This window comes from Thunnus thynnus, chromosome 12 (genome assembly GCF_963924715.1).
Source record: "Thunnus thynnus chromosome 12, fThuThy2.1, whole genome shotgun sequence".
Classification (NCBI taxonomy): Eukaryota; Metazoa; Chordata; class Actinopteri; order Scombriformes; family Scombridae; genus Thunnus; species Thunnus thynnus.
This window is the reverse complement of record NC_089528.1, coordinates 15,311,587-15,334,226: the sequence shown is the minus strand read 5'-3', so window position 1 is coordinate 15,334,226 and position 22,640 is coordinate 15,311,587. Positions and strand designations below refer to the sequence as shown.

Below are 22,640 nucleotides of genomic sequence, written 5' to 3'. Positions count from 1 at the left end.
AATGCTGTAGTATGACGCACTTGACTTTATGGTTATGAGACACTTGAATGTTGCTACTGGAATTTGTCTCGAGCTATTCTGAGTTTCTCCACCTGGCACAGACCGTCACTATACTTGGCATCAGCGTGGCGCTTCCGAGCTGTCTGCGCTCCTGCAGACGACAGTTATTTGCGGTCAAGCAGACAGACGCATCCCAGAAGCACGCAAGAGACGTCACGTATGTTTCTATAACCCCCACTACCACTGACCACTCTGATCTCACCACCTTTTTTTTTTGTGATTATAGATCGCTGAATGATTTACAACAGACAGGTGACCTGGTGGCTGGGGACAAGAACATAACTGATCCAAATTCCTGGAAAGGTGATAAAACGCAGTAGATGCGAAGAAAGTTAGTCATCTGCTTTCACCTTGCCTGCAGCTGTGGTGCCCTAGTAGCAGGTGTGACTATGTAAAACTGGAGTCACATGTGTTATGTGGATAAATAAAAGTAGAGTATAATAAGAATAAATAAATAATTGAATGCACAAATGCCAACATGGATGAGTGGTGAAGGGTCTTCGAGGTAAGTCTTGTTTTCTTCAAGTACTATATAGCAAAAATTAGATGTTAAATTAAATTAAAACTTGAAAAAACTTGAATTGAATTGACAAAAAATACCCTGAGCTTACTGCTGAGAATTTCATTTGCACAAAGGTCAATAGTCAAGCTGATACACTGCTTGGCCAGAAGGATAATAAAGACTGAAGGAGACAGCACATTTCAGATGAAATAGTTTAATACTGATAGTTTACATACAGGAGGTTTTTACAGTTTTTTTTTATACACTGAGCATCAGCTCGACATGTGTGAATCATGGACTGCCTCTCAAATTAAAGCAATGGATATCTATTTTATTGTAAACTTCTGCTCATTTACAGAAGGACAAAAAAAATGAATATACAGTATACAGATCTGACAATCTGCCAGACACATCCCAAAACTTAATAAATAAGGCATTAGGTAAACTGTTAAATTAAAAAAAAAGGCTTGTCAATTCTCTCATTTGATGCAAAGGTCATGAAACACAGTGGTAAAAAGTAGTTGAACTTAAAACAGTAGTAAATCAAGTATGGTTTACTGTAATTTTCCTTGTTGCGGACAATGACACCATTTGTATTGCTTCAGGAGCATATCATATTACTAGCATTACGGCTGCAGCTGTACAGTACATGATGTGTCATCTCAGTCAGTTTCTCATGGCAGCGAAGGAGTCCTGTTTCGTGTGCTTCCCAGGTCAAAGGCAGCCACTAGTGTCTGTATGCACTTTGTTCATGAACTTGGATAAGCCAAAGCACATGCCTTGATACAGATGGTGTAAAACCACTTCAAAGGAACACCTCGCATTAGCTCCATAAAATTGCATTACCAAGAGGTGAAGGCCTTGAACTAAATCAGGTTCTACATACATTAAAACCCTTTTGCATTATTGAGGATATACAGTGTTTACATTGGCTGATATGTAAGAATTTACCATCCTCCCCCAAAAAAATAAATATCTGAAAAGTGCATTTATTTCAGAACTGTGTATGTGTCTGTGTGGTATGTTTAAGTAATACTCCACCCAAAATCTATCTTTTGAGAATCACTCACCTCCCGCAGACTTGAAAGGTGGTTTTCTGTTTCATCCTTCACAGAGAACAGTGGCTGTGGTCAGCTTGGATTCATAACAGGGACTATTTATCTATAGAAATATCTCAAACCTGGGCCTGAGGAACCCACCTACTGGTCATTCATTGTTTTGAATACCTAACTGATTGGCTGTGGTAAGTCATGCTTAAGAAAGACTGTTATCCTCTGAACCAAATGTGCACAAACCAATGGAAGTTGTACATTTAACAGGTTGCAGAAGTTTTGCATTCAGTCATATTTTGGCAAAAATGTGTTAAGAATATACTGAGCATACAAATAAACAGTAGAGAAGTAAATTATGTATGGTACACTTTTTTCCCTACTGAAATAGTTCACTTTTAGAATCCATTGTAACCTTTAAGTCTCCAGGGGGTGAGTGTTTGATACACAAAAGTTAGATTTTTGGTATAGCATTTAAGTAAAATAAAGGTACGGATCCACTGGCATTTTCTAAGTTTGACTATTTTATCCTGATCAACAATGTAACAGACACAATATTTGAGAGCATCATCAAAATGCAGCAAGCAGGGTGGTGATTTTCACAAATACATTTTCATGAGCTTCCTGTAGTTGCACAGTAATTTAGATTAGGCACTAGTTGTAGCTTCCTCTGAAGAAGCCTCCAGTGGAGCTGTACCATTCATGTGCATGTACAGTAAACAGTAGTAAATCAATCACAGTCTAATGTGTGCTGGTTAAGAGAGATCCTGTTTGGTGTTTGTTTAGTGCCTGTGTACTTCTGTATTTTAATGTATTCCTCGTTCTGTTAGCAGATGGTTATGAGATCTGTGTTGTGTTTAAATGCCCTTGTCGCAATCAAAAATCTACAAACTAAAACCTCATTTTGTATGTTTGCATACAAAATTTGCGTATGTTTCTCTGTGTGTAAGTTTGTGTGTGTGCACTTGTCCAAAATACAGTTCTCAGTGTCCAACCTTCATCTTGTCCCAGCCCTCCTGTGATATCATGCTTACTGCTCCATCCAGAAGACGGGGAAAATCACAGAAAAAACTGATGGCAATGTGTCCTCTAAACTTGACCTACTCCCCAGCTTTGCTACTCCCCCCGGCCCCGCTTTTGAACTTCACCACCATGACGGTGATGTTGTCGGGGCAACCACGGTAGAAAGACTGGAGGACAATGCTCTTGGCACCGAAGTGAGGCTCATCCAGACGCTCACGGACGAACCGAACGGCCTCCTCGTTACTGAAGGCGTCCCACAGGCCATCGGATGCCAGGATCATGAATTCTGGCTGCAGTTTATCCAGGTCAAAGGTCATGATATCAGGATCAGGGATGACTACATTGAGGTTCTTTAGCGGGTAGTCCCCGAGAGATCGGGACATCGCCAGAATCCCCTGGACTCTCCAGGATCCATTAAAACTGATGAAGCCTCCTGAAAATGGTGAGATGAAAATGAAAAATGTATTCAGTCATTAGAGCTTAAGCACAGTCTGATGATCAGGTAATGAGATAAAATGCTTGATGACTGAGTCTGTGATTTGACCCACAAACATACATGTACAGTGTGAGAATCCTTTAATCACCCAGCTTTAATATCTATTTGTGACAGAGTTCTATGTTTAACACAATGCTGTTGCAGAATAGACCAACAGATGGCAGCCAAGGACTCCAAATTTCAACCACCGGACAGTAAATTTATTATGCTTTGTATTTTATAATTGTTGCTCTCTTATCTACCTGCCCTCTTGATCCTCTTGCGCTCTTTGAGCTGATATGGTTTGTGATCATGTGACAGTGCAACAGCGTTCCCATCTTTGTCACACAGCACACCACGCGAGTCTCCGACGTTGGCCACTGTGAGCTCTCTGTCTGACAGCAGGGCTACAAGACAGGTTGTTCCTATACAGGAGATTAGAAGAGAAAGACAAAAACAATAGGAAATGGCTGAGGAGGCTGGCAGAATTGAAATTTATGTGAATGCCCCAGAAATTTCTAACTTGGACTGAAATACAAACATGTATATTTTAACCAGCTGGCAATAACAGATGCTTATTGCTGTCATTGCAGCTTAATAGTGGTGTATGGTGATTCACAGGACAGTGTAGCTACTCATTTGTTTTTCTTTGAATAAACAGTTGTTGAAAACCTACCAAGTCAACTGAAACCATGAAAGGCATTTGCAAATACTACTTGTGCCAGATTTTATGTATTACACAAAACATAGTTCAGCTGATGGTAGCTCTAAAGATCAAATGACAGAAAGCAAGTCGACGTTCGGTGAATGTGATATTGCACCTTTGTAACAGAATATATCAGTCGTACAACATTGTTGAACCAAGTCTAAAATTTCACTAGATATCCTACTTATCCAGGGATGAAAATGTGGAGTAATCTCACAGCTGTTCTCCAGTATGATAATGTCTGCCACTATTATGTTTTATTGACATTGTCCATTATAATAATGATTTATGAGTGTTAATCATGGCTGAAACGTCTAAAGTATGATGACATACAGGAATGATTGACCTTTAAAATGTCTTCTACAGATATTTGAGAGAAAAGGGCATTAAATCAATTGTGCAAACTGCAGAGTCAATAGTGGGTCAATAGTGAGACAAGCACAATGAATACGACTAAAAATGAGTCATAAGTGTATCTTTGTGTCTTTCATTTGCCAAGTGGTAAGAATCTCATCTAGTCACCAAACTAATCATTCAGTAATACAAAGGTGTAGCTGAACAATAAAAGGAGGAATAGTTTGATGACATATTTGTTACTAAGTGCCACAAGCTCTAAAATCTATTGTTGAGTACAACATGGCTGATGTCAATGAGCAGTCTCACTCTTCTCAGTCAGTATTACAAGTGGAGTGTACAGGACAAACCCATCAAAGAGGTAAATGTCAGCTGGGAAGCATTGTGCTGAGAGGATATTATACAAGAAATTGTGAGCTTTTCTTTGATAGATGAGGTGATGTGTCCTTTAAGAGGAAGACAGTTTGAAAGCTGAATGAACGAGCACTCGTTTTACATCTGTGCTTCTCTGCTTAGCGGGCGATTGCAAAATAATTCACACAGCGACACACATCAAATAATACTTTATGTGTCCAAGTTTTTCTTTGTTTACATCGCTGTGTCAATGTCCACCTCCCACCTTCCTAAACCCTCTCCTTACCTGCTTCGTCGTGGTTGGCAGAGAGCTTGTCCAACATCTCGCGATCCACAGTTAGGATGCGCTGCTCGAGGATGCTGGCATAAGAGAGAGAGCTCTCTCTCTTCTCTCTCTCAAAGGCCTGCAGCTGCTGCTTCAGGGACTCCGGCAGGTGGACCTTCACATAGTCAGCTGCAGCCTGGGAGAGGGAGGAGAGAGATGGTGTGATGGGGAGGAGGTCAGGAGGGAAAAAACACAGCGAGGATTAGACAGGGGATGGAGAATAAGTGCAGGTGGAGCACAGAGCTGTCTCTGTTGTCAGTTATTTCAGATCTGTTTATGAGTTCATAAATATTGAGCTACACATGACTGTGTGTATACATTTAAAATTAGTGCAAATTTAAAGCTCCAGGAGATTATTTTTTCAGAGTGTAATATTTTAATTTTCACCAGTTTGTAAACTCCTACAGGCCATAAAACCTTTTGCTTCACATGAGACTGTTTGGAATAGATGTTTGTGATGTCACACAGGAAGTGATGTGTTCTTATTTCTAATGAACTGGATATTTTCTGCATCTGTTTCTTGATCCACTGTGATCTCTAAACACGAGGTAGTACACGTTTGTCTAATTTCGTCTAAAGTTCAACTGACTGCAGCTCTGATTTATGTACACAATGGCGCTTTCTTGTTAATGTCAAGCAATTCTATTAAAAGACCAAAACCAACAATAAATTGATCATACTAACAGGTATTTCCTGTATAGCCGAAGCCTAATATAACTTACTCCTCTTTGCCACAGAGCTCCTTTGTTGTTCAAAAACTATTTAAGATACTTCAGTGAGCCACACTGTTTGCACTGGTTGACATGTTCCTTCATAACGGTGAACATGGACACTGTAGTTTGAGTCAATCCCACATACAAAATCCTGCTGACATAAATATTCACTAGTGCACCAAATGGGTATCATTACGCAGATCAAAATAGTACCCAACAACTGCAAAATGTTCTCCTTTTTGAGTGACTTTTGCTAAACACTACAGTGCCAAGCTGTTTTAGGAAATTACCTAAGCTTTTGAAAATCAACACTATAGATTTGTGATCCATTTTTAAAGATTTGGGAATGAATGTGAGAGTGCCACAGACAGTGTGGGGAAGTTGTAAAGTACTGAGACAATTAAGACAATGAGTCTTGGGTTATTATTAGCATTTTTATTTTGTACAAAACAAGCCGACAAAAGCTTGGTCTTCTTATTCATATAACTGAATAGCACTGAATAAATCATCTTATGATTTTGTTACTATTGCAAGTTTTTTCCTCACTGTGGTTTCCAGGTAATGTGGTCTAATACGACTCTAATTTAGAGTATTGCTTTTTGCGTTTCATTTTACAGTTCCATACAGCAGGTGCTCTGTGCTGAATTATTGAACAACCTCCTCATCCTCCAGCTCACTTACTCTCCTCCTCATCTTACTTATCTGCTTCTCCTTCCCTCATTTTCTCTGCCAAGATTTCCATTATGCTAATGCTGTTGAATCAGTTCTAAAATGGGAAAATTTTATTCCTTCGTAATGACCTGGTTGATACAGAGAACATATTTCATTTTTACAGCTTATATGGAAATGAGGATACTTTCAGCCATACATGCTTCAGTGTATTGCTATCTGATGTGCTGACACAAGTATAAACCTGTATGTGAATTTTGATCCTTCACTAATAAAATTTTTCATAGATATGATTATACATTTTAGTTTTATTTTATACTGAACAACATACAGCAGGAAACCTGAGCAAATTTAAACAAGTGGTAACTTTGCACACGTAGTGCAACAGTTCTTTAAACCTAACAGCTCCATTTTATACATGCATAAACACAAAAACAAAGCTGTGTTTCCATCAATGCTGTAATCAAGTTTATCAACTGAGACAACTGAGATTTGAACTGACAACTGCTAAAATTTCACCCAAAGTTTATCATGAAGTTGATGGAATTAGGAGTGAGATACACAGAAGGAACCTGACATGGAAATGAAATATTCCTCATAATTAGTAGAGGAAACCATCTATTTTGGCTGCCCCTTCTCTCTTTCCCTTTTCCATGGAGAGTTCACTCATTCATTCGTTTAATTGGAGAGGGAAGCACTCAGTGAGCCTTGCACAGGAAAAGCGCTTTGAGTGTAAATTTCCATTCGCTGTAAACAACTGCGAATGCCAGGGCCAGTGCAGATTCCATTAATGACTCAAATACTTTTCAGTCTGAGGGTTTAATGACTGATTGTGAAACACTGGACTTACTTTATTAAAATTTGATTAATCTCCAGTCTGAATCTCTATGGTGCTTTCTGAAATGCCATTTGCTGCTTGAGTCAGCATGTGGCTGTAAATGCAATTTCATGCAGCAAAGTAGTGTGAAAAGCCTGTGAAAGCAGAGTTGTAAACTAAAACGTCCTGCTTCAACAGCAAATAGTCTCAGTGAATCACATTAAAAGAGGAGCAGCGGAATATGCTGACTTTTATGATTCTGGGCCATAACTCATTGCCATGATGAAAACTGTTTTAAAAAACAGAGACGTGTTTGAGAAATTTCCTGCATATTTTCTGGGCCAGAACACACAGCACTGTCAGAGACAGCCTGTTCTATCTGCCCATATTTGGTTTGGCAGCATCGCTTCATTTGGTATTGGTAATGCGTGTGTGTGTGTGTGTGTGTGTGTGGGTAGGGGGGTGATTACAGTTGTGCCAAACTACATATAAAATGCACTAGCAAATAAATGTCCCTGCATATCCACACATGCAGTGATTTTCCAGACAACATCATTAGCCCTGAGAGTCCCAGAAGGTAAAAACGTCTTTCACAAATGACCCTTAACTTTAGGTTCATGTCCCATTGATTTAATATGTGCACTTACTGGTAGTGCTTAGTTTTTAAACTGGACTTTAAGAGAATGTTTCCATATCTCAGAATGTCTGCATATTGATGTGAATGACCCCATAAGAGCTGAAGTCGATGTCAGAGTTACCCATTCTCACAAAAATCCTACTTGACTATGATCAATGAAGGATAAAAGGATGACAACAAAATATAAAAGAAAAAAAGGGCTAGGACAAGCAAGACCAAACAAAATAGACATTTACAGAGAGGAAGGAAGGAAACCACAGATAGTAAGAGAGAAAGAGTGAAAAATAGTGAGGGATGTTGGGACAGACAGGAAGAGTAAATATTTGTTTATGCGACAGGAATAGACAGAGCGGTCCAGGTGGGTAAACAGCCTCTACTCTCTGTTTGTTCTCTCTATGATTGAACACCACCCAACGGAAACTCTTGCAACTGGTGTTTTTAAGAGCAGAATGGGCAGTCTTGGTATTTTTTAATTATAAGATCGGTACAAAATGTTGATGTACATCATGTCAGACAAAGGGAGAAATAAATACTGTTGTGACTTGATGGACGACCAGAAGCAGAATATTTATTTTGAGAGACAGAGATCACAACTGTGGCAGCATCACTGGACACTCACATTGGTTTCATTTTCATTTATACTTGACTAATTTACTCCTCAGAGGCTTCAGTCAAATTGTTTGTTTATGTAACCAGCAGTGTTGTTGTAGACATTTTTGGAAGTTATTAGGTCTGCTTGACCATGTCAGTCACCTTTTAGTTACATGTAATGCTTTATGTACAGAGCCTGCAAAGTGTTTTTCAACAAAAAAGAAGAGGGACTTAAAAATGAACACAATCAAAATCCTTGGATTGATGAATGTGCATTTAAATAATAATTCAATCTGGAACTAGAACTGGATGCAAATTAGAAAACACCTCGTCCTCCTGGTTAAACTGCAGGGAGCCTCTTTACTCAAATCTCTTGTAATCAGTGAAAACCAAACAAATGTAAAGTATAGAGGTGAAAAGAATAGTTGAAAATTATAGAAAATTACGCTGCAACTATTTTTTTATTGATTGATTAAGCATTTCATTCATTTTATATGGAAAAAAATGCCAATATTTCACTGCTCCCAGCCTCTATAATGTAAATACTTGGCTGTTTGGATTTTGGATTGCTGGTTGGACAAAAAAAGGAATTTAAAGATGTCAACTTGAGCTCTGGAAAATTGCGATGGTCATTTTTTGATTATCTTTGATGATTTTTTTTGCAACCGATCAAGAAAATGATCTGCAAATAAATCAATAATGAAAACAAGTGTTAGCTGCAATCCTATTAAAAAATGAAGAGGCTGTAAAAGTCTAAAGCCAGAGCTCAGTATCGCTATTCTTTGTACTACACACATCAGCAAATTAATAACACCTCTAACTCCACAATTATGGCTCAAACTTGAAGATGTGTCTATTGCTAATACCAACATGCAGAGGGAGACAAAGGGGAATAATGACACTTTGGTCTCTCCATACATTTTCTTGCACTCTCTGTGTGTGTTGTGTCGCACTGTGTTAAAACCAGTAATAAAATAACAATAAGAGATCTGAAACAGTAAGAGCAGGCTCTAAATAAGAAACTTAACCAGTATCAATCTGTAAAATATGTCATACAGTGGTGGAGATGGTGTGACAGATGGCTACCAGGACACGTGGTCTGAAAACAGCCATGAGAAACAACTGACCCTAGACAAGGGAGTGGAGGAAAGACAGACAAAACCTACACACACATCACTAACCCTCATGCACACACACACAAACACACACACACACACACACACACAAAGAGAGAGAGAGAGAGACAAACACAAGCTCTTTGTGGTGAATCCCTGATTGGCAGTGGGCTGGAGGAGGTATTCACACAAAGGAACACAATGCTGGAGTGGGAGGGGGGGCTGCCTGCACTGTTTGAGAATGGGGTGAGTATGAAGTGAGTAACACTATGTCTGTCCCTCACTCCAAATAATTGTGTTCCCATAGAAACCTGGGATCTTTATTGTGCTCAACAGAGAGCTTATTGCCCTTTTCCTAACTATTGTTATTTCTAACTTCTTATAATAGAAATTTAATGTTGCTATATTTCCAATGATAATCAGCTACAACATAATCGTCATGAGAGCCAACAGCATCTTCCTACATAAATGTTATGATACCATTAAAAGTCTTTTGAGAGGAGCTCTTGGAAAAATATGCCCCAAAACAGTTTGTTTCCAATAAACTCTGTCTGTCTGTCTGTCTGTCTGTCTGTCTGTCTGTATCCAAGTGATGCTGGGGACTTGTGTGCAGCAGCAGGTCTTAAGGTCTGAATGAAATGCATTGTGGTGTAATGGGCCTGTGCAGCCTTTCCCTCCCAGCCTACCTCTCCACCGTGACCGTCAAATATCCCGAATATGGACGGGTGGGTCTTGTTGGTGATGTCGGTGAGCACCTCGAAGCGGTCCTCCATGTGATCTCGCCTCCCCTGTATAGAGTACACGGCTACGTTGTTATTCTTGAACTCCCAGGTCTTGGAAAACTCTGCATCCAGAACACTGAGGCCTCCCAGTCGGTCATTCTGCATCATCTCCGCCACTTTCCCCTTCACCATCTTCACGGCATCCCGGCTGGACTTGACGATGGTTTTCACCTCGTCCGTATGGAAGAAATAACTCCACAGCGCCAGGCTTATGCACAACAGAAACAATGTCTCCGGCCTGAGGAGAAAATAACGCATGATCCGACCCAGAAGAGACAAGAGCGTCATTGTGTCTCCTATCATCACACGCAACCAAACTGCGGTCTGTCTCAGTCCCCTTTTGCACAATTCACTCCATCCGCTCAGCGGAGCTATGAAAAAACGGGATGCACTACCACGATGTCTGACAAAGACTGAATATCAACATTTAAAGTGTTCCTCGGAGGCCTGTCTTCTCTACTCTGAGCGCATTTACGCACTGTGCACGGCTGGCTGTCAGACACCGGGCCGAGAGGCGCAGGACAAAAGCGGACAGGCCACCCTCATTTGACTCAGTCCGATGTCTTGGTCCTATCCGCGCTCCCCTAAGCAGCTGCAAGAGGACTCTGGACCTGAGCCGATCTCTCGCAGTCCATTGTAGGATGACGGATTTTTGGGGTTAGACCCACCCCGGAGAGAATCATGAGTCACCGGGGGGCGATTGTCGACTTGGAGGTGTCCTCCTTTTCCGCCGTTGACCCCGTTTCTTGTCTCGGGTGTGTGTCTGTTCAATCTCTGCATCAACATTGCATTTTTCACATACACACACCTCCGATACTTGAGCTGTGTCAAACCAGCAAGTGCGAACCAGAATAAAATCGGAAGTCAACGATGTTTGTTTTTAATAAAGCACGGTTTGGACTGAGCTGTACTCGGTGCACACACGGTTTTTAAAATAGTGGTTCTATTTTGAAAGCTGTAAGCGGATCTAGATCGTTGTGACAGTGGGCAACTTGACATCGGCACATTCTTTAAATGTGGCCGGCGCTGACATGAGTGCGCAGCTGCAAACTCATAGACTGACAAGCCAAGCATTGGAGCCAATGGCGGTGGCTGCGGTATCAAATGATGATGTCATCTAGTATAATATGACAATATAATACTCATAAAATTATTAAATATAGATACACGTTCACTTTCACGTTTAATTCTCATAATCTCTCATTGGAATATTGTATGGCCCTAATTACTTTTCATCTGCCTGTAATAATTATAGGCCTATAATAAAATACAAAATATGAGTAGAACAGACTACTTGTACACAAACACACACCTTACATTACATTGACTTACATTAATTTCCTGGAGACTTAACTAACTAGATTTTCCTAACCCTAACCATACCCACTTGCTTAACCCTAACCCCAACCCTAACCTCAATCCTAACCCTAACCCCTAACCCAACCCTAACCTTAACCTAACCCTAACTTTACATAACCCTAAACCAACTCTAAAGCTTAATGATTTATTGGGACTTGCTTTGTGTCCCCACAAGAGAGACTGTGTAAACAGATTTAAGTCCCCACAACATGAGGAATACCTGATACACTAGCTATCTTACATATACATATGCAACACATTTTAAATAAAAAAATGTATGACACAATAATAACTGATATTGCCCAATGCTGTGAGACAGCCTTTTTTCAGATGTTGGTTACAATTATAGTTGCACTGAGTGAACACTGTCCCCTTGTGGAATTCTGGAGTAATACACCTTTGATAGTCCCAGCAGTCTCATCATTTACATCAAGCTGAGGTGTTTAATTAAGCTTTATTTAATCAGGAATTCTCATTGAGATCATGATCTCTCTTACAAGAAAGACCTGAGAACAAATTACACATATACAACATCACAACAAGGAAATTAAGTTGCACAATGCTGGTGGCAAATCTCAGGTTGATCATCAGGACTGACTGACTTGAAGAGCGTGCTTTAAATGATTTTATTTTTTGCTTGTGTTTCAAACTTTCCTCATGTAGAGTACAGATTGCATGAAAAAACATGTAATAATTTGCTGTGCATTCATTCAGTTTGTGAGGATATGTAACAGGGTCAACTGTGGAGCATATGTATTATAATTACACAAAATTTGTAAATAATTAAATCCTGACGTGCCTCTCCTCAACAGGTGGAACATTTAAGGCTCAGTTCACTGTACCCCTACCTTCACATTTGTGGGTGCCCCCACCACCACCACCACCACCATAAATGATGTTTTTTGTTATCATACTTCATGGGAGAGATAAGCGATGTTGTGCACTCCTTTTTTTGAAGTTTGTTTATCAGCTTGGACTTATTGTACAGTATGGTAACACAATTCTGTAATTTAATTTGTGTAGGAGCCTGAGTTAGCATCACGATTGACCAGAGGATATTTTCTTTTCATTTACTTCTGTCAGTTGCCGGAATAAATGGTGGCCTCCAACGAAACACTCGTCTCAGCCTCTTCCTTACGACACATCGCAGAGTCAACCGGTTACACTTTGTGCCGTGACCCGAATGTATCTATGAGCTGGACATTGAGATTTATGGGTCCAAATTCATTGTGCCAACCTTCCTTGTTCCAGGGCAGAGGGACGAGCTTATCATTGGAAGCAATGTTATCAGGCCCATAATACAGAGGATGAAGTCTGATGAGAAGTACTGGGAGCTCATCCGCTCCAACACCTCAGACCCGGAGTGTGAGCAGTTCCTCCAGTTGCTCAGCTGCATCACACGTTGGTCTGCTCCTGAGCTGCCAAACAAGGTTGGCACCATCAGTCCTCAGCAGGCTGTCACCCTTGCACCACAGGAGGAGTACTTGGTGTGGGGGAAGTTGCCCAGTGGTGCCCCAGTGTCGCCTGGGAGCACGGTCATCGTGGAGCCCACCTCTTGCCACTCAGCTCCAAAAGACATTGTTGGACAGGTTGTGACACCCATGTGGGGGATCGCTGGGTCTCACTGAAGATCCTCAACCCTACAAAGAGACCTGTTACCCTGCGCTGCAATGCAAAGGTTGCAGATGTGTTTCCTTGTGTTGCTACCTTCCCCTCTCCCAGGGTGTGAGCAGGCCACAGCCTAGCCAGACAGCCGACCCTGTCTCCAACTCAGATACCACCTCTGTCCCCCTTCAGCAGCTTAAGGACTGTGGATTGGCAGACATCGACCTTGAAAGCTGTGAAGTATCAAATGAATGGAAACAGCGGCTGACCCTCCTTGTGCTTACCTATCAGGATGTCTTCTCTGAGGACAAGCTGGACTGTGGGGAAGCGAAGGAGTTTGTCCACCGTATTCACCTTACTGATAATCGCCCCTTCCGGCTACCCTATCGCCATGTCCCTCCAGCACACTATCATAAACTGAGGGAGGTGCTGTCTGAGATAGAGTTGAAAGGCATCATCAGTAAGTCTGTCAGTGAATATGCTTCGCCATTGGTCCTGGTTTGGAAGAAGTCAGGAGAGCTGAGGATCTGTACTGACTTTTGCTGCCTTAATGCCAAAACCGTCAAGGATGCCCACCCACTGCCCCACCAGGCTGACTGCCTTGCTGCTCTTGGTGGAAACACCTTTTTCAGCACCATGGATCTCAAATCGGGGTTCTACAACATCCCCCTCCATGAGACTGACAGGCAGTACACGGCCTTTACGACACCCTTAGGCCTGTACGAGTACAACAGGCTTCCCCAGGGCCTGTGCAACAGTCCCGCATCCTTTATGTGGATGATGATGAGTGTCTTTGGTGACTTGAACTTCTCCAGTGTCCTCTGTTATCTGGATGACCTGCTCGTCTTTGCTCCATCTGAGGAGGAAGCCCTAAAATGGCTGGAGACTGTCTTCTCACGTCTCAGAACCAACAACCTGAAGCTGGCACAGAAGAAATGCCACTTCCTTTGCAGGTCTGTGAGGTTCCTTGGCCACACGGTGGACAGCAGTGGTGTCTCAGTTGACCAGGAGGTCATCCTAGCTTTCAGGAAGGAGGACCTCATGAACGATGATGGCTGTACCCCATCTCAGCAGAAGGTCAAGTCTTTCCTTGGGATGGTGCTGTATTACCAGCATTTCATTCCTGGTTACTCTTCCATCACTAAGCCACTCTACACCTTGACTGCAGGACAGAAGAGGAGCGCTAAGGGCTCCTTTGGTCGACGGAGAGCCGGTACCTTTCGTGAACTGACCCCTCAGAATTGGACTCCTGCCTGTGAGGAAACATTTGAAGCTCTTAAAAGTGCACTCCTCAACAGTGTGGTGCTGGCACATCCAGACTTTGATAGGCCTTTCATCCTCTTCACTGATGCTTCCCTTGATGGTCACTTTGTCTGGCTCATCAGCGTTTTTTCTGGTATGACATTGAGAAGGATGTACGCAATCATGTGAGGAGATGCCACAGATGTGTCCTCAGCAAGACTCCTGAGCCTTCCGCAAGGGCCCCACTGGAGAGCATTAAGACCTCTGCCCCTCTAGAAATCGTGTGTGTTGACTTTTGGTCAGCTGAAGACAATAACAACAAGTCTGTGGATGTTCTCGTGATCACAGATCACTTCACAAAATTGTCACATGCTTTTTCCTGTCAGGACCAGACTGCCAAAAGAGCAGCCAAGAAGCTATGGGACAACTTCTTCTGCATCTATGGCTTCCCTCAGCACCTTCATTCTGACCAGGGAGCAAACCTTGAAAGTGAGCTGATTGCTGAGCTATTGAAGTTGGCTGGGGTTGACATGTCCCACACCTCACCTTACCATCCTATGGGGAACGGCGGTACAGAGAGGTTTAACCGCACCCTGGGCAACATGCTGAGATTCCAAACAGAAATGGCCACAGATGATCTAGACCATGACCTTTGTATACAATCGTACTGCTCATGAGACCACTGGGTTTGCGCCTTTCTACTTGATGTTCGGGTGCTTAGGCTGCCAGTTGACCTCCTCTTCAAGAATGTACTCCACGATGTGACTGTGTATGACTATGATGCTTATGTGAAGTCCCTTTTGGAAGACCTACATTGTGCCGTGGCAGCGGCTCAGAAACACTGCACAGCTGAGCAGAGTCATCAGTGTGACCAGTACAACAAGTGGGTCAAAGGTCAGCCTCTGTCTCTCGGTGACCAGGTGCTGCTGGCAAACAAGGGCGTTAAGGGGAAACGTAAGCTCTCTGATAAGTGGATGCCTGTTGTTTACACCATGGTGGCCTCGAAACCTGCCTTGAAACATCTACCGGATCAGAGATAGAGAAGGAAATGAATGTGTTGTTCACCGGAACCTGCTCCTTTAGGTCAACTTTCTGCCCCTGGTTGAAGCCTTGGATTGTGATGCTGCTCCTGTGTCCTTGCCTGCCTCTTATATGACTAATGCCTCCCCTACATCTGATTGGCATGTGACTGAGATGTCTGGATTGGACACTGCGGCTGCAACAGTTGAGCCATCCCTTGCTGGTTCCCTCTCAAGTGTTGCTGACTGGGATGAGGGCCGCACCGCCTCATGGGTCCATGAGCAGTCCTCCATTGATGAGTCCCATGGTCCTGACCATCCACCACCTCCCTCTGTGGTGGCTTCCCTTGCATCAGAGGGATTCCCCAGCAGCTTTTCCTGCCCCCCCACTGCAACCGACTCCTGCCCATTCCAATCTGCCTCAGGCATCTAATGCAGATGGACAACTTACCTCACGGTTTGGCAGACTCATTAGACCAGTGTGTCGTTTGATTACGTCCATGGCACAACTTGAGTCCATGCTAGGGGTTGAGCCAAGCCCACATTCTGTTATTCATGTGTGAAATGTGAGTGGCATGCTCCTTACAGTTATATGTATATATTTTCTTAGGCCACTCTTAATGTTGTTGTAATAACATGCTGCTGTGTGAAGACCCAATTTTTTTTTCTCTCTTTTCTTATTTTTTCATTTCCTCACATTGATTGGCCTGAGTATGTGTGGTGTATAAGGCACTACACTATGCCTGTGGAGTATTATGAGTTCATGCTAGGCGCCAAACAGGTCTCTAGTCCTCTTATCCTTTAAATAGGAAGCTCATATTGCTGGTTCACTCACTTGTTGTGTTTGTGATTTCTTTATGGTCAGTGTGTTTTATGAATATGTCTTGCATTACGACCCAGAATTTTCTGTATTTCTAGGGGGGTGAGTGGAACAGGGTCAACTGTGCAGCATATGTATTATAATTACACAAAATTTGTAAATAGTTCAATCCTGACGTGCTACTCCTCCAGAGTCAACAGGTGGAAGGCTCAGTTCACTGTACCCCCCCCCCCCATAAATTATGTCCCCCGCCGTTACCTCTCCCCTTTTGTTGTCATACTTCATGGGAGAGGTAAGCGACATTGTGCGCTCCTTTTTTGAAGTTTGTTTATCAGCTTGGCCTTATTGTACAGTATGGTGGTTTTCTTTTCATTTACCTCTGTCAGGTACGTTTTCTGTGTTTTTGGTCTGTTTGTTGCAACATGGCTGCCCTTTTGTTGTCATACTTCATGGGAGAGGAGCCTGAGTTAGCATCACAATTGACCGGAAGATATTTTCTTTTCATTTACTTCTGTCAGTTGCTGCAATAAATGGTGGCCTCCAGCGAAACACTCGTCTGTGCCTCTTCCGTATAAAACAAGGCAACCGGTTACAGATATATTGTCAGGATATCTATCAACATATAAAACATAATTGCCGAATATAAATGAAGTGTGTTGTGATAGTTTTTAATGTGTTTAAAAGAATAAATACAGCCCATGTGGCCACACATTGCTTAGCTCAGTAGTGGCTGAATTTAATGAATTCATATGTGTCACTACTCTTGTCACAGCACTTTTGAACTGGTATTCTGTCATTAAAAACCTTGAACTCCTTGGGTGCTGTTTTGGTACTCTTTTGTCTTTGATTTTACCACAGATCACATGGCCCCTCATCAGCTTTTGTGCAAAATCTTGGTAGCAAACCAGGAATAATTCAGAGTTAATGTCAGAGGTCGAAACTACACCCAGACATGTGAAGCTTGGTTCAGTGGTGCCAGGTTTCCATGAGGTTTGCTGGGTTTACTGGGCTCTTTGGGTTTGTTAGATCAAGAACGTGAATGGTTTGATCAGTGTGCCGCCTGTTTTGGGACACTGATCCTTCCCTCACTGGGTTTATAGCGATCCACTTTCTGCTTTGAGGTACTGCCAAATGGAGTGAACACTACAAGGTGTTGCACTCGGTAACTCTCATATGAGATGTTATTCACTACCTTCAATGTGTTACAGTTTGTGTGTACACAGTGATGTGTGTCTGTGTATGTAGCCTTTTTTCCTGTTTGTGTACAAAGCAAATGTGTGTGAACAACACATTAGTGATGTGTGCACTCTTGGGCCCAGGAATCATATCCCATATCACAAAGAATAAAGTCTTGCCTTGTATACAACCAGCTTTATTTCACATCCCTTAGGAGTCACATAATCTGTTCTTGCCAGCCCACCTACCTCCTAATAACCCCAGGTGTTTTCTGTCCCTTGTCCTCTCACTGGCTTGGTGGTGCACAAGTTGGGCAACCAGGGCAATATAAGGAAGGACGAAGGCTGCATCAGTCACTCATTGGAAGGGATGGAGTGAAGAGTCTACATCGTCTACATCTACATCAACAGGTAAGATTGTTTCTTTATTATACATCATCATCGCGTTGTACTTTTGATAAAACTGTAATAATTTACTGTAGTTGTAGATTCTTTTTAAGTCAACAATTAAATAGACATTTTCTAACGTGCTGCTCCTCTATTAGTCTCCTCTCTCACAGATCACTGTGTCGAATCCTCAGTATGTCTTTAATTCGCCTGCTCCTCCTGACCACTGTCCTCGTGGTCCTGATGGCTGCGCTGACCTCCGGTGCCCGAACCACACGCTGGCCCAGACCTCAGAGCACCAAGAAGCCCCCTCGAGCTGGTAGCAATGGTGGAGGTGGACGGACCACTACCAGGACCCCATCGCCTTCCAGCGGCCTGCACACAGAAGAGACAACTGAGGTTATGATGGACACTTACTCTCTCTCCCCTACAGACAGCACCACATACTCCAGTGATACTTACTCCACTGAATACCACACCGATGCCATCGCGCCCCCTGGGAACATCCATGGAAACTATACCCTCGACTACAATGAATGCTTCTTCAACTTTTGCGAGTGCTGTCCACCTGAGAGAGGCCCTGTAGGACCCATGGGAGAGAGAGGCCCTCCCGGGCTGCAAGGACCAAGGGGCCCTCCAGGTAAGACAGTGCTACTGTTTTTAGGAGAATTACCTTTAAGAGGTCAAATTTGTGCTTCTTCCTTCTGTTCTCTGTTTTCCAGGGTTGCCAGGAGAGAAGGGAGACACAGGGCTCAGAGGACCTCCAGGCCCAGCAGGACTACCTGGAGCCAACGGACTCAATGGCGACATAGGTACAGCGGGGCTTAACAGCAGGAGAGCTTTTGATTGTCTCTCTGTTTCTCTCTCTCTATTCCTCTCTCCTTTTTTGCAAAACACTCTCCTTTATAAGTTTGTTGTGGATGTCATTTTCTACGCTTTATTTATCAAAACTACCACAGGTGATAAAGGTGATCAAGGACCTGTGGGTCTTCCTGGTGCACCTGGGATCCCTGGAAAACCAGGAGAAAAAGGTGGGTAGTTTTCTATGAGAACTTTAGCAGAAATTGTATTAAATTTCCTGTTTTGATCATACTAAATCAATTTAGACTAAAATATGTATAAATGTACCCTTTGCATTTATGCAAATGTACATCACCCTTTGAAAATCAAAAAGTATTTTTAAAATATGTCCTCCTATGTGAATATAACCTGTCCCTTCCACATACTGTAGGTGACCCAGGCCCCAGAGGAGAAAAAGGTGAACGTGGCTTCAGCGGTTTGAAAGGGGACCCAGGAGAAAGAGGAGAGCCAGGCCTGAATGGGACTAAGGGCAGCACTGGGCGAGAGGGGCCTATGGGTCCCCCAGGGGTTGCTGGGACAAAGGGTCAGAAAGGTGAACAGGGACTTACAGGCGAGTGTTTACCGGGTGTGAAAGGTGATGTGGGGGTGCGTGGGCCCCCTGGACCAAGAGGTGAAATGGGCCCACCAGGAGTGAATGGAACCGATGGTACAAGGGGACAGAGAGGGGAGCCAGGGCCTCCGGGAGGGAAGGGGGATACTGGCACCAGAGGGCCCACTGGACCTCCAGGAGGGAGGGGTATGATAGGGCTGAGGGGGGAAAGAGGTGCTAAAGGAGGACGAGGGCCTCGGGGCCCTAAAGGCCCTCCAGGTGAGAGTGTCGAACAGATTCGCTCTGCCTTCAGTGTGGGCTTGTTCCCCAGCAGGTCCTTCCCTCCACCAGGCCTGCCTGTGAAGTTCGATAAAGTGTTTTACAATGGGGAGGGGCACTGGGACCCAGCTCTCAACAAGTTCAACGTCACCTACCCTGGGGTCTACTTATTCAGTTACCACATCACTGTGCGTAATCGGCCTGTGCGTGCTGCCCTGGTGGTAAATGGGATAAGGAAGCTGCGGACACGGGACTCGCTGTACGGCCAGGACATCGATCAGGCCTCCAACCTCGCACTGATGCAGCTGAACGAAGGCGACCAAGTGTGGCTGGAGACTCTGAGAGACTGGAACGGTGTTTACTCCAGCAGTGAGGATGACAGCACTTTCTCTGGCTTCCTGCTCTACCCAGACTCAAAGAGCAAACCTACTACTATGGTAAACCTGTAAACCTGTGACTGTAGCCTTTGACCTGATTTGACCTGATTTTTACTTCTTGTAGACTCTACGCAGCTTTCAGCCTGTTGCACTGCTCTGTCAAATTGATGTGATTTAGAAAAATACTGCTGCTTTGTTATCTGCTTGCTACTATTGCACCAATCAATCCAAATGCCTTGCTTGCCTTGCTGTACTTGGAGATGGATGAGGTTTGGTTAAACTGCTGTATGCAACACTTCAGTTCTTTGTAACACTGCATTAAAAATGACTATGCTTGAAATGGATGACCTTTGAGTTTTATTTATTTGGAAATGGAAGCAGAAGTTAATTTATAAGCCATTAGTCCTTGCAATGAGGAAAGATAAGCTCTGTGTCAGGGAGGCCAGTACAAATTTGGAAACAATTTCAGTGAATAATTGCATTTGGTTTCCACTAGAGGGCGTAAGGTGCCCAGGTTTTGTAAAGAAGCACTTGTATGCAGATATTAGTACTGAGAAAGTAATAAAAGGGTTGCAGACAAAGAATGACAAGGTGATGTTTCTAACAACAATATATGGAACAAATTGGATTTTCTGAAAGAAAACAGTTTAAAGACATAAAAACCAAAGCAAGACTCAACGCATTCTTGTCCATTTAGTGACTGCAAGTCCTTAATTCAGATACCATTCACACAACAGGATGATGAAGATAATTCTTGTGGATTCTTGTTATTTCTGATTTTTGTGCTTTACCAAACTTCATTTCTATCTTTGTAAGGCATTTGGGTAGATAAGAGATGTAAAAACAGTGACATTCTTGGTTTTTCTCCTAATTATCAGTAAAAACTTGAAGACAGAAGCGAAGGTAAATCAAATCCAGAGGGACACAGCAGACTGATATGGGTTTAAAAAGCTTCACTCAGAAGCTGATATGAGTAAAAAAAATAATGCCTCATTGACATTACAGAGCCATAACAATATATTAGCTGCCTTAGCACAGAGCAGGGTGGATAACCCTCTGCAGCACAGAGAGACTAATGCACCATAAATTATGATCTCGTTTACTCACACTGTACAATGAAAAATGGCATCGGCTTTTATAAATGCTATATCTTATTAAGCTCTAAACAGTCAAGACCTCTCACCAGATTAAAATTGATAATAACTCATTCGTCAGTGCATAACAGTAATCTGTCTAGAAGACAAATTTCATTTAATATTTTACTTCACTAAGAGCGTGCTTTTATGCTGTGATGTATTTGTTTGTGAGAGAGAGAGTAGGCAGATTGTATTAACTTTTAAAGGCTTTCAGTTTAAATTTACCATTAAGATGCATTTAGTATATTTCATTGCTGACACTCAGATGTTTTCATGTTGACTCATGATTGAAAAATATTAAATTGAGGACCTAAATCTAATATTTATAGGAACATTTATTAGAAACATTTACTTCTTAAAAGTCACAGCAGTCAGTCTTTGTCTAACTTTGCTTGAAATCTTCAGTAATTTGGATAAAAATGTTAAATCAATTACAATCTATATTGTATCTTAAATAAAAGAAGAAAGATTTTGATACTGTTAATGTAGATATCGTCTAGTTTTGTTGTTTTTTTGTTTTGTTTTGTTTTGTTTTTTGAGAAGAAGGCCATCACAAGTTTGGTTTAGCAGGTTTGAGTATTTTCCATGCAATAAAATGTCTCCTTTTTCTCTCTCTTTACTTTTTTTCTCACACAGAAAAATTTAATATCCTGGGTCATTTTTTGTAGGTTAGGTGCATATTTGGCTCATAAAAGAAATTCGACATATAAAAGAATCAGAAGAAAGAATCCCCATTCAGCCCACATGTTACCATTTTGAGAAATACCTTTCCCTCTGTATTAACTTGGGTACCTACTCTATCTGTCATTCACTATATATCTCCAGCACAGGAGATGCCTTCACCCTCTTAAGCTTGGACTTTCATATCATAATACCTTCAGTTTAATATTATGTATCAAATATCTTACAGTTAGAATGTTAAATTCCACTGGAGTAATAACCTACATAATTTAGTTGAGAATGTCATTATCTATTATCAGTTATCAATGCCATATACTATTATTTGCATAGTTATGTGCATGTGTGCATCTCATACATTTTTTATACAAAGCACAAAACTTGCAGCTTTTCTGTGTGGAATCTGCTCACACAGAACATGTATATTCCCTCTGTTTTCCTGGGGGACACACATAAGACAATAAATTATTACATTATTACATTAAATAATGTGACATAATAAACACTAAATTGTCATAATGTTTCCAACCATGTCCCAACTAACATCATGAAAAACAAGCTGCATTTTTGCTCATTTATGTCCTTTAATTAATAATTAATAATTGATTCATAATTAAATAGCAGGTCCTTTTTTTCTTCAAAATCCAACATATGGGCTCATACTGTATGGGTATATAACCATAAATTCAAAGGTCAAAGCAGACAACGGAATAATGATTGTAATTGTAATGTGTTTAAATTAAAGGTGACATTTTGGAATGTTTGTTTGAATGTTTGTAAAGGTGGCACCAATCACCATTTTCTATCACTTTGCCAAATGTCTTTGTCAAATCATTACGCAATGACACTTCTGAAAGAATCCTCTACTGTGAATCAATTAGTCATTTATCACAAATAATTACATTGCTGACTTATTGTAGGTGTCAATCTTGGCTTTGTGAATTAGAATTCAGGAAGTTCTTATAGTTACCAAACAATGTTCACAAACTGATTGATTCATA

General features: G+C 42.0%; 2 protein-coding genes across 3 annotated transcripts; one reads left to right on the top strand and one right to left on the bottom strand.

Moving 5' to 3' along the window:
- Positions 1–760: 760 nt before the first annotated feature.
- On the bottom strand, positions 761–11,070 carry ppm1la (protein phosphatase, Mg2+/Mn2+ dependent, 1La). The gene is made up of 4 exons (XM_067605779.1): positions 10,077–11,070; positions 4,810–4,984; positions 3,373–3,534; positions 761–3,067 (listed from the first exon to the last, which is right to left on the bottom strand). Exons 1-4 carry the CDS (start codon positions 10,473–10,475, stop codon positions 2,712–2,714), a joined length of 1,092 nt encoding a protein of 363 aa, XP_067461880.1. The 5' UTR covers positions 10,476–11,070; the 3' UTR covers positions 761–2,711.
- Positions 2,991–20,240, top strand: otol1a (otolin 1a). 2 transcript variants are annotated; one of them, XM_067605774.1, is made up of 6 exons: positions 2,991–3,076; positions 17,703–17,803; positions 17,938–18,419; positions 18,502–18,591; positions 18,739–18,810; positions 19,011–20,240. In XM_067605774.1, the coding sequence occupies exons 3-6, from the start codon at positions 17,975–17,977 to the stop codon at positions 19,895–19,897; spliced, it is 1,494 nt and encodes a 497-aa protein (XP_067461875.1). In that variant the 5' UTR covers positions 2,991–3,076; positions 17,703–17,803; positions 17,938–17,974; the 3' UTR covers positions 19,898–20,240. The 2 variants fall into 2 exon arrangements, with proteins under 2 accessions (XP_067461875.1, XP_067461874.1); XM_067605773.1 differs by having other exon boundaries at positions 17,703–18,419.
- Positions 20,241–22,640: the final 2,400 nt, after the last annotated feature.

Excerpts from the sequence above, each read along its gene's own strand:
- otol1a (XM_067605773.1), top strand. Across the intron at positions 18,592-18,738 it reads CGGACTCAATGGCGACATAG|GTGATAAAGGTGATCAAGGA; the intron begins GTACAGCGGGGC and ends AAACTACCACAG. Across the intron at positions 18,811-19,010 it reads TGGAAAACCAGGAGAAAAAG|GTGACCCAGGCCCCAGAGGA; the intron begins GTGGGTAGTTTT and ends CACATACTGTAG.
- ppm1la (XM_067605779.1), bottom strand. The coding sequence starts at position 10,475 with ATGATAGGAGACACAATGACGCTCTTGTCTCTTCTGGGTCGGATCATG. Across the intron at positions 4,985-10,076 it reads TTGACGGTCACGGTGGAGAG|GCTGCAGCTGACTATGTGAA; the intron begins GTAGGCTGGGAG and ends TCCCTCTCCCAG. Across the intron at positions 3,535-4,809 it reads TGCCAACCACGACGAAGCAG|GAACAACCTGTCTTGTAGCC; the intron begins GTAAGGAGAGGG and ends TCTCCTGTATAG.